General features: G+C 45.0%; 1 protein-coding gene across 1 annotated transcript in view; it reads right to left on the bottom strand.

The window, feature by feature from the left end:
• Nucleotides 1-940: 940 nt before the first annotated feature.
• Nucleotides 941-12,252, bottom strand: part of LOC116977504 — a 36,124-nt gene continuing 24,812 nt past the window's right edge. Inside the window, exons 6-9 of the mRNA XM_033027999.1 lie at nt 9,687-9,785; nt 6,918-7,016; nt 2,238-2,414; nt 941-1,141 (exon numbers count right to left, since the gene is read on the bottom strand). Of these exons, the coding sequence (XP_032883890.1) occupies nt 995-1,141; nt 2,238-2,414; nt 6,918-7,016; nt 9,687-9,785 (522 nt within the window). The 3' untranslated portion in view covers nt 941-994. The remainder of the gene's footprint in view (nt 1,142-2,237; nt 2,415-6,917; nt 7,017-9,686; nt 9,786-12,252) is intronic.

The following is a 12,252-nucleotide window of genomic DNA, read 5'->3' as shown; positions in this document are numbered from 1 at the left end:
TTCCAAACTGTATCTCTACACTAAATTAAATAACAGGCTATGTGTAGGAAGGAACTGCAGATGCTGGTTGTCACCGAAGATAGACACAAAAAGCTGGAGTAACTCAGTGGATCAGGCAGCATGTCTGGAGAGAAGGAATGGGTGAGAGTTCGGGTCGAGACCCTTCGTCAGACTGAGAGTCAGGGGAGAAGGAACAGAGATGTGAAAATGTACATAAAACAAATGAATGAAAGATATGCAAAAATACAGATCAAAGCCAGCAATGATAATCAAGGAAAAGTGGAGCCCACAATGGTCCATTATTGGCTATGGGGGAAGGTGATAACGAGTGACATAAACAGTGTAGGGCGGCAGTGGAACTGGTACGGCGACTGGGGTGGGGGACAGAAGTAGAGAGAAAGGATGCAAGGGTTACTTGAATCACAGGCTATATATTTACGACGCATCTCTGATTAGGAACAGCATGGCAAATCATGGTGTGAACCTGCACCTGATGAAACAGCTCATCAATCAATTACTTTGTTCTCTCTTAAGGGAATTTTCCTCTAATTCCATTTGGCTTGTGCCATACCAATCAGCACTGTTGTTAGAGTTTGAAGCAATCAAATCAGCTCAGTTAATTGTACAATTTTAACATCTTTGTCCACGGCAAATAAATCACTTAATCATTGATACTTTAGTAATAAATGTGCAAAACAGCGTGGAAGAACAGGATGCTGATGTGAAATTCATCTAATCTACGCCTCGTTTTCAATTAAGAAGGTATGGCTATAAAATTGATCTTAATATTTGCAAACTTATTACCATATATTTTGTCACAAAGCCTATGAAAGATTTAATAGGAGAAAGAAAATTAAGTGTTTTTGGTAGTTTGGGGTAAATGATCTTTGAATGATTTGGATGATTCCGCTGTGCTATTTCCAAATAAGCCAGACATCAGTGAAACCTCACAATTTATTTCCAAAGTAACACACAGATATAAGTAGGCTGGTATTCAGCGTTTATGATGGTGACGATCTTTATTTAAGTTACAAGGTGGAGCGCATCTCTTCACTAAAGGCAGCAGTTTACCTTCGGAATGGAGTGTAAACGTGTCTGTGGCACCGCCGATGCTCTTCCCGTTCACAAACACTCGTGGGACCTACGTAAAAGAATAAAGTGTCAGAATAACATGGGCTGTTATTAAAGCATGAGGTGCTGGAGGTTAGTGCCACAATAGTCGCAGAATGGATACACATGCCTACAAGTCCACTTAAATCCAGGTCAGCAACTCAGCAGGTCAGGCAGCATCTGTGGAAGGGATGGAGAGGCAGCAATTTGGGTCGGAACCTTTCTTCAGACTCGGGTTCAGACTTAGCATCAGGCTGTTGTGAAAGTCACTAAAATCCAGGCTGTCTTTATTCCTGGTTTGGTTTAATTTATTGTTGTCATGTGTACCGAGATACAGTGAAAAACATTTGTTTGCATGCGATCTAGTCAAATATTATACATGATTACAATCAAGCTGTCTACAGCACACACATATAAGGGATAAAGGGTACAACATTTAGTGCAAGATAAATTCTGATTACCGATAGTTCAAAGGTCTCCAATGAAATATATTTTTCGCTGATACATACACTGTATGTTCAAAGTATAATTGGCAAATCCTTATGGGCCTGTCCCACTTGGGCGACTTTTTAGGCGACTGCAGGAGACTATGCAGTCGCCACATGGTCGCCTCATGTTCGCAGGTGGTTGCCGGGGAGTCGCCGTTCATGGTCGTGAGTAGCAAGGTACACTAATTAGGAAGAAATTCAGAGTATATTTTCTTAATTTTTCAACGCACTTCATCACTTGCCGTCTGAGGAGCCTTTGCTGATGATTAGGACCCTAGTACTTAGTTTAGTTTGGAGATACAGCATGGAAATAGGCGCATCGAGTCCAGACCAACCAATAATCACCGTACACTAGTTCTATCCTACACACTAGGGACAATTTATAGAAGCCAATTAACCTACAAACCCGCACGTCTAGGGGATGTGGGAGGAAACCGGAGCACCCGGAGAAAACCCACGCGGTCACAGGGAGAACGCGCAAACTCCTAACAGACTCAGCACCCGAGTGCACGACTGAATCCGGGTCCCTGGCGCTGTGAGGCAGTGGCTCTACCAGCTGTGCCTCTGTGCTGCCCCTATCATTGGTATTACCTGGAGAACCATACATTATGACCGAAAGATGAAGTATTGATGACTTACTGTCCTAGCTCCAGTCAACTCCAGGAGGGCGTTTTGGATTATTTCCATATCATCGCGTAAATCCAACTCAATTGCCTTGTATTTAATTCCTTGTTCTTGGAAAAAGGCCTTCATCTTCTTACAGTAAGGACAGTAGGTCTTGGAAAATAAAACCACACAGTTCTTTGAAATCTGATTCTGAAAGAAATCACAAATAAGTAACTGTTTAGCTTTGTTTGTCTTACATTTGTTTTTGTTTTTCATTTAAATAATCCCAGAACTTCTTTTACAAGAAATATTTAGAGTGAGAGCATGGAAAAATGGTACAAAAAGAGAATGGACCAGCAGTGGTGCAGCATAGTTTTCAAGCTTAGATATCACAGACAAACATGGTTGTTAAAAGAATAGGAACCCTGCACTGGAATATCTTAGGCTCAGATGGTGGTGGGTACATGGAACGAGCTGCTAAAGGAGGTACTTGAGGCAGGTACAACAGAAACATTTAGAAAACACTTGAAACAGAAAATGGATAGGAATGGTTTAGTGGTATGTGGGCCAAACACAGGGAAATGGGACTAGCTTAGATGGGGGCATCTTGGTCAGCGTGGATGAGTTGGGCTGAAGGACCTGTTTCCATGCTCTATGACTATGACATGGGTTTTGAAGAATAACACGAGAGGAATACTAATTGATTTATAGAAAAAAAGTCAAAATTATGGAAATTAGCTATGGCAATGCTTACTCATAGACCCGGGCTAACAATATGAAAAATGCAACATTAAAAAATGTTGGGCATGTTTCACTTGTTGTATGCTAGGTACTGGCACATTATTTTCTAATGCAGCAAGTGCATTTTAAGTCCTCCCTTCCACTATCTCATGCTGCTTTATTGAATGATGGTCAACAATAGTTTTAGTACCTCAAGAGAGACATTTTTTATTGTAAAGAATATAAAATGGATACAGTCTGACTGCCCACTCATGCCTTGAAGCCACGTCCAATCTTGTTCTGATCCGCTATCCTCATTTATTCATGATAAAACAGAGGCCACCAACAATGATTAGGCGTTGAAAGGATTGATGATTTTAGTTCCACCGCCCACCAAAGATCAAAGGTCAATTAACACAATCCCATCAGATGTCACCACCCTGAACTGCAAATCACTTTGATTAATTTGATCATATAATCCGACAACCATGAGTGTGTTGTGCTTGTAATACAAAGTGCATGCATGCTTGAAGTCTCTAATCAAAGATGTTGCCTGTACAAAATTGGCATTTAAAAATGAGAGTCCTTCAAAAATTGAAACATTGCACCACATTAAAGAAAAACAAAGGTGAGAATTATTCGAGGCAGAAATCTAGTTAAAATAGTATAGATAGGAAAGATTTAGAAGTAAATGGAGACAAATAGGACTAACCTAGACGGGGCATCTTGGTTGGTATGGACTAGTTGGACCAAAGGGCCTGTTTCTGTGCTGTATGACTCTACAACTGTATAACAGTGACATCTTCCATTTGGAAAGCCTCCAATACAGTAAATGATACTAGGTTATAATAGGACATGATACAATGATGCTGATCACAGAAGGGGCAGATGACCGGGAGCTTGGTCAAACTTATCAAGGGAAGCCACACAGGAGCGTTGAATGAGTACATGAATGAGGATCTCAGAGGCAGATGCACTGAGGAGCTGCAGGAGAAGAGAATGGTCTTAACTTTGGTAGTTTAAACACAAGCCTAACCAAAGTCATATGAGGTGTATCATGACTTCCCGGCCCGTTTACTCAATGAAGGCAATCATACCATATGACCTCTTTACCACTCTATCCTACTTATGTGGACACTTTCAGGGAGTGATGGACTTAGAAACATAGAAACATAGAAATTAGGTGCAGGAGTAGGCCATTCGGCCCTTCGAGCCTGCACCGCCATTCAATATGATCATGGCTGATCATCCAACTCAGTATCCCGTACCTGCCTTCTCTCCATACCCTCTGATCCCCTTAGCCACAAGGGCCACATCTAACTCCCTCTTAAATATAGCCAATGAACTGGCCTCGACTACCCTCTGTGGCAGGGAGTTCCAGAGATTCACCACTCTCTGTGTGAAAAAAGTTCTTCTCATCTCGGTTTTAAAGGATTTCCCCCTTATCCTTAAGCTGTGACCCCTTGTCCTGGACTTCCCCAACATCGGGAGCAATCTTCCTGCATCTAGCCTGTCCAACCCCTTAAGAATTTTGTAAGTGGACTTGGACCCTCTTTCAACATTAATCATGTTAAGGGTCTTGCCATCAATCCTACACCTTTCCCTTATATTCGACCTCCCAAAATACAACAACTCACACTTGCTTTAAAATCTGGAAGTTACAAAATGCACATATTTGGTATGGTATGGTACTTTATTTGTTACATGTACTGAGGTAGTGAAATTATTTTTTGACTCCAGTTCAGTATAAGTATTAGGTAAGAATTCACAGACACAGGCCACACTGATACAGTATACAGTCACCAGTTTGGTGCCATTTTCAAGTCCCAGTTGTAAGTGCAGGGATCTTGATCTGACCATGAAGGTCTGTTGTCCTGGCAGCGTTGCAGGGTCGGCCTGGCCAAGCGTAGCCATGGTGTCCCTCCACCGCTGTGGGCCGCGTCCAGCCCATGTGCTTGGCCTCTGGGAGCGGTGACTGGTCCAGCCGAGCCCCAGGCTGCTGCAGGGCCTCCAGCAGCCCGCTCCCATGTTGAGGCTATGCACTTCCTCCCACCGCCAGTCTGCTTACCAGCCCTCCAGGTGGGTCCCATTGGTCCTTGATGCACGGCGAGCGAGCCGGGCCTTCCGGGTTGGTTCTGGTCCACGGGACGGGTCAACGGTCCGTGGCGGGCAAGTCCTTAGTCTCTGACGAGCATGCTGGGCCTACCGGGCGGGTTCCACTCTGCCGCGCGGGTCTACCATCCGCAGCGGGCCAGTCGGGCCTATCGGGTGGGTGGGGTCTTTGTCCACGCTGGACAAGCCCCTGGTCTCCAGCAGGCGGCTCAGTACGGTATTAAATTGAGACAATGCAGAGAAAAGTGATGGCGACAGTGGTAAGGGAGTGGATTTTGTAATAAGGGCCAAGGATCAAAGACTTTATCTGGACCTCTACTCAGTCAGTACCGGTTATTGGATCGACAGTATGACACTTTAGGGACATGATGGGGACAGTAGAAGTGGTAACAGAGAGGAGTCAAATGTGGCCGGTGCACATGTGGAATAAATAGCCATGTTTATGAATTAATTAGGTTGGGGCTGCAATATAGAAGAGCCCATGGAAGGATTTATCCATGGGGAACACCAAAGGGTCTTGATGCAAGCACAGGGAAAATCCCATTGATGGCGACACAAAAATAAACAGTTATGTGTTTCTATGTAGAGGTGTCACTGAAACTGCTAAAAGTTTAGCACCTAGGAATTTCAGGTTGGAGCAATTATTACTCTTAGTGTTTTGTTATTAATAAACACTGCTCAATGCTCCTGTCATTGCAACTCATGCTTACTTCCTCTTGGTTTGATATTGATGCATTTTGACACATCACCCCTTCCCCCTTTCTCCAACCTCCTTGAGCACCCCATATCTCCTTTAAACTTTGCCACTCTCGTGAAAAAGCTATGCCCTCTAGTGTTGGACATTTGCAACCTGGGAAAATGTTCTTCTACCCTCTGCAGCCCTCTCATTATTTTATATACTTCCATCTTTAAAAAATATCTAAAAATTCTATGCTTCCTTTATTTTTGGTATTTTTTTTAGTTTTGTTTAAATTATCACAGGGGGCACAGTGAAAATCTTTTTTGTAAAATTGGCAGCATGGATTTAGTATTACAGTTTGGATGGAAAACGGTTCAGTCTTTGAAGAGCTGGTGCATTTGAGAAATATTTGATTTCACAAAGCCTTTGAGAAATATAACAAAGTAGCACTATCGGTAGCACCAATGACTGGGTTTCCCCGAAGAAACGTAGCCATATATTGCCTCTGCAAATCTTGGTATGAAGATGAGTGAATGCTGCAAATCCGTCAGATGGAAGGGTGGTCAGGTGGCCAGTTTCATGTTATTAACAAGATTATCCAGGCTAAAAGTTCTCTTGAACCTCTTCATTGGACATGGAGAGCATATTGACTGATTGTATCACGGCCTGGTTTGGCAATTTAAAAGCCCAGGAAGGAAGGAGATTACAAAGAGCGGTGGGCACTGCCTGGTCCATCACGGCTACTGACCTCCACACCATCGAAGGGATCTTGAGAGGCGCTGCCTCAAAAAGGCAGCCAGCATCATCATAGGCCCACACCACCCTGGCCACACATTCATTTCACTCCTCCCATCAGCAATAAGGAACAGGAGCCTGAAAACTGTGACGTTTAGGAACAGTTTCTTCCAAACAACTATTAGGCTTTTGAACACTACACAACGCTAACTAAACTACAAACTGTCTTGGTTGCTCTAGAGGTTTTTGTTTTGCACTAATATTGTTTTTTAAATTAAGTTTATTGAAGTTTTGTGGTTAACCATGTTATCTATGTGTTCTCTGTTTACAGATCTGTTATGTTGCCACAAGTAAACATTTCATTTCATTTTATTATTCTGTTTTTGGTACACATGAAAATTAAATTCTTGACCCTTAAGATAATGTCTATTTACACGATACTTCCTCCTTGAGGTGAAGCAACTTACACGAATCAACTGCCTAGCGACTTCATTTTGTGCTTCTGGAATTTTGTGAAAGAAATTCCCCATCTTCAATGGCAAACGCATATCTGTGTACTTTACGTCCTAGAATGAATGAAGCAGGTTGTTTGGGCAAGGTAAAAGGCACAATAGATAGTTATACAGTACATAAGTAATATCCTCAACTGTGTCATAGAGTGATACTGCATGGAAGCAGACCATTTGGCCCATCTTGTCCATGCCAACCAATGTGACTTCCTGAGCTAAACACAAGGTGCTGGAGTAACCCAGCAGGTCAAGCAGCATATCTGGAGAATATGGATAGGTGATGTTTTGGGTCGGGACCCTTCTGCAGACTGAAGAGGGATCCCGACTCAAAATGTCACCTATCCATGTTCTCCAGAGATAAAGCCTTATGGGGCTGTCCCACTGTACGAGCTAATTCAAGAGTTCTCCCGAGTTTCCCCTGATTTGAACTCGGAGAATTACGGTAATAACCGCTTGTAGGTACTCGGGGCTCTCGTGGATATTTTTCAACATGTTGAAAAATCCTCACGAGTCTTCCGTGTTTCCCGAGTACCTGCCATTAGCGTTACGAGCCGCTAAGAGACGTCCCGAGCTGCTAAGAGACGTCCCGAGCTCCGACGTACACGCTACGTACATTCTACGTGCTTACCACGGGTTTGATTTTTTTTAAATCTCGGGAGAGCTCTTCAATTAGCTCGTACAGTGGGACAAGCCCTTTACACGCTAAGTTACTCTGGCACTTTGTGTCTTCTTTTGTAAGCCACCGTCTGCAATTCCTTGTACACTTTCATCCTGAGGTGGTCACTTACCTGCACCTGGCCCAAATCCCAAGAAACATTTTTATCCCAGCCTATCCAGTCTCTCTTTATAACTCAAACCCTCCAGTCTGGGTAGCTTCCTTGCCAATCTTTTCTGCACCCATTCCAGCTTAATTACAGTCTCAACCCAAAACGTCACCCATTCCTTCTCTCCAGAGATGCTGCCTGTTATTCCAGCTTTTCGTGTCTATCTTCGGTTTAGACCAGTATCTGCAGTTCATTCCTACACTTAATTACACCCTTCCCACAACTGGGCAACCAGAACAACACACAGTACTCTGTGTGGTTTCACATACCACTTAATAAAGAAACATGTAACATTATGGCCACATGTTTAGTTTCAGACAGTACTGGGGAAGTTTATTGGGCAGATCATGTGTGACTTACTTGGGAGGACATAAAGCCAAATGAGGTTTGTAAATATTCCCCTCGGACAGGAACAAGAAATGGTCAAAAGAAAGCAGTTTATTTATAGAAAAGTTTACAAACCAAATAGGATAGGTTTAGGAGAAACAAGAAACTGTAGATGCTAGTTTACAACAAAAAAAAGACACCGCGTGCTGGAGTAACTCAGAGGGTCAGGCAGCATCTTTGGAGAATATGGATGGGTAATCAGTCTGAAGAAGGAACCCGATCCAAAGCATTGCCTATCCTATCCATGTTCTCAAGAGATGCTGCCTGACCCAGCAACATCTCTGGAGAACATGGATAGGTGGTTTCGGGTTACTCCAACACTTAGTTTTTTTTGTTTAGTTTAAATTTATTATTGCCACATGTACAATGAAAAGCCTTGTTTTGCATTCTATCCAATAAAATCAAATAATACCGTTCATAAATACGATCAAGCCAGGCTCAAGCACAATATACGCAGAGCAAAGGGTGGAGATACAGAGTGCAGAGAAGCTAAGCGTCGATTAATCTATTGAATGCAGAAGGGAAGAGGTCTGAGACAAACCAAGGTCGTAAGCAATCGTTCTGCAGGAAGACTGGGCTGGGATAACAGGCCGCGAACATCCCGGGGCAACGAGGCGTCACAAAGAGGCGTGAGCGTGTCATTGTCACTCAGAAGCTGCTGCCCGGGGCACGTACACTAACTGGTGCTGGGACACCAAACACCCGCACAAACCACGACCAGAGGATGCCGACAGAGATGTGTCCAAAACACGTGGATCTTGGAAGCGGAACATGTACTGTCTACCGCCGATATAACTTTACGAATCTGGCTGCATTTTGCACCGATCACGAGAACTAAGGAAAAAGTAAACGGTTTTCTGCAGTGGGAGATTGAATAATGAAATTGCAAAAGTCTTGCCTGGTTGAAATATTTCAAACTGAATATATGCAGTTTTAGTTTTATTGCGGTGGCTTTTGTTTTGTAGACATCGGGCTGCAACATCGACTTCCTACCGTCGATTAATCTGTTTCACAGTAAAATGAAAAAGTCCACAAAGTGCTGGAGTAACGCAGTGGGTCAGGCAGCTTCTCTGGAGAATGTGGAGAGGTGGCGTTTCGGGTCGGGACGCTTCAAACTGTTTGTTGGAGGACGAAGCGTCCTGACCCGAAACGTCACCTCTCCATGTCTTCCACATATAAAACGCTGGAGTAATTCAGCGGGATGCTGTCTCATCTGTTGTTATTCATGCACGTTGTCTTTTTTTTTTGTGGCAAACCAGCAACTGCAGTTCCTTGTATCTCCAGAGTTGTTGCCTGACCCGATTAGTTCATTCCTCCAGCACTTTGAATGTTTTTTAATGTAAACCAGCATTTGCAGTTCCTTGTGTTTCCAGTCTGTTTCACGCGACTGTTTGTTAACAGCAAGCTCAGGATACAACTAACATTCTGCTGGTGGAACTCAGGGGGTAGAAGCAGTTGTGGGTGGGAGGAAATGTATATTTACACAACTCTTTCCCCTTGAGGTGAAGCAACTTACATAAATAAACTGCAGATCTTCATCAGTTCGTGCTTCTGGCAGTGTAACGAAATTCCCCAACTCCATCGATGGCAAACGCTTATCGGTGTACCTTCCTTCCTATAATGAATGAAGCAGGTTGTTTGGGCAAGGTAAAAGGCACAACAGATTATACTGTACATTAGTAATATCCTCAACTGAGTGAGAGTGATGTGGCATGGAAGCAGACCCTTCGGCCCATCTTGTCCATGCCAACCAATGTAACTACTTCCTGAGCTAAACACAAGGTGCTGGAGTAACCCAGCAGGTCAAGCAGCATATCTGGAGAATATGGATAGGTGATGTTTTGGGTCACGACCCTTCTTCACACTGAAGAGGGATCCTGATCCGAAATGTCACATATCCGTGTTCTCCAGAGAAAAAGCCTTATACGATAAGGCACTTTGTGTCTTCTTTTGTAAGCCGCCATCTGCAATTCCTTGTACACTGCCATCCTGAGGTGGTCTCACTTACCTGCACCTGGCCCAGACCTGCATCTGCAGTTCATTCCTACACATAATTACATCCTTCCTACAAGTGGGCAACCAGAACCACACACAGTACTCCAAAGTGTGGTTTTACAAAACTCATCTATCTATATACTTTTAAAACTCTGTGTTTGTGTGTGGGTGTACGGCATTTTGCCTTTGCAACGTATATCCTCGAAAACCAGATGCAAAAACGCGGAGATTGTTACAATTTCGGTAGGGATTTATCTTATCAGTTCAGAAATCCACTCCTTGGTCAATTATTTCCCCAGATTTTGAATAAAATTGATCACAAAACACATTTTAAAAAATATATAATCGCCGCTTGAGCTGCTGACGTCACAATGCCCACATTCCCACCAATCGAGACCCACCTGCCTCCAGGCCCTGCCCCCCCCGCCGCTGTGGACTAAAGCCCCGTGCCCAGCCCAAGTACGCTCGCGCCACGCCTCCCACAGTTGGACTCCCACGCCCACCCGCTCACTCCAACCCCCCTTTTGCCCCCCCCCCGCTCTGCCCGTGTCCCCCCCTCTGTGTCCCATCCCCCTCTGTGTGTGTCCCCCCCTGTCCCCTCCCTCTCCCCCCCACCTCCCTCTCCCCCCTCACCCCTTCGCTCCTCCCATCCATACCCCCCCTCACGCCTCCCCCCCCTCCCTTCCCCCCACCTCTCCCCCTCCCTTCCCACCCTCCCTCTCCTCCTCCCCTCCACCCCCTCTCTCTTGCCCCTCTCTCTGTCTCTGCCCCTTCTCTCTCTGCCCTCACTCTCTACCCCCCCCCTCCCTCTCTAGAAGCACCTGTGAGTTGGGGGCTACTCGTCAATAGATAGGGCCATTATGCGGTAAAAGGAACAAATTAATAATATTAATATAATATCAAGGGGGTAGTTAGTGTGTGTGCGAAGGGGGGGGGGAGGGGTAGTTAGTGTGTGACGCCGCATACTGCCCCCCCTCCCCACAACCGCATGTTGGAGGAACAGACCCAACGGGTCTGCACTTGGTCTAGTACATAACTAAAACTCTGATCTTGTTATCTTCCAGTTTATGCAGTTTTTCTATTTGCGCAAAAATGGTACAATTATTCGCCAGCTCACTCGCCGTTCTCCTGTGCTGCACATGCACCAAGTTTCATTCCGATCAGTGGCATAATGTAAAAGTTAGCAAGATTTAAAAATCTTAAAAACCGTGCGTGCGCTGATCAATCTCCTCTCCTGCCAGCCAGCACCACGCGGATTAGTCTCTTCTCCTGTCACTCCCCGGGACGGTCCGCCCCTTCCTGCATCATCGTGTTATTACCCCACACCCCTCCCCCCGCCCCCATACCCCTCCCCCACCCACACCCCCCTCCCCCAAATACCCCCTTCCCCCTCCCACATCCGTCGTCACACATACAAACCTACCCTCCCACCCCACACATCCTCACCCCTCCCCCCACACCACCCTCTCCCCCCTCCTACACCTCCCCGCCCACACACACACCCATTCCTCTCCTCCTCTCCCACCCCACCCCCCCACTTCCCTCCCCTCCCACACATGAAGAGGAGGGGGAGGGAGTGCTGGGGGATGAGGGGAAATGAACCACGCTATGTGTGAGTGGTGGAAAATTGTGTTGGAACAGGTTGCTTTGGGGGAACGGGTGAGGGGTGGAATATTGCGTTGGGGAATTGGTTGCGTTGGGGGACCAGGCCTCCCGTGTGACTGGGACCCAACGGGTCCCACTTAGTCAAGTAATAAAGGAAAATGTAACATTATGGCCACATGTTTAGTTTCAGACAGTTCTTATTTCAGACAGGTTTATTGGGCAGATCCTGATGTACACTCTTCCCAGTGCGACTTACTTGGGAAGACATGAAGCCAAATTATGTTTGTAAATGTTCCTCTCTGACAGATACAAGCAATGGTCAAAAGAAAGCAGTTTATTTATAGAAAAAGTTACAAACCAAATAGAATAGATTCAGGAGAAACAAGGAACTGCAGATGCTAGTTCACAAAACAACAGAGTGCTGGAGTAAATCAGCTGGTCAGGCAACATCTTTGGAGAATATGGATAGGCAATCAGTCTGA

This window comes from Amblyraja radiata, chromosome 10 (genome assembly GCF_010909765.2).
Source record: "Amblyraja radiata isolate CabotCenter1 chromosome 10, sAmbRad1.1.pri, whole genome shotgun sequence".
NCBI lineage: Eukaryota > Metazoa > Chordata > Chondrichthyes > Rajiformes > Rajidae > Amblyraja > Amblyraja radiata.
This window is presented reverse-complemented; position numbering and strand designations above follow the sequence as displayed.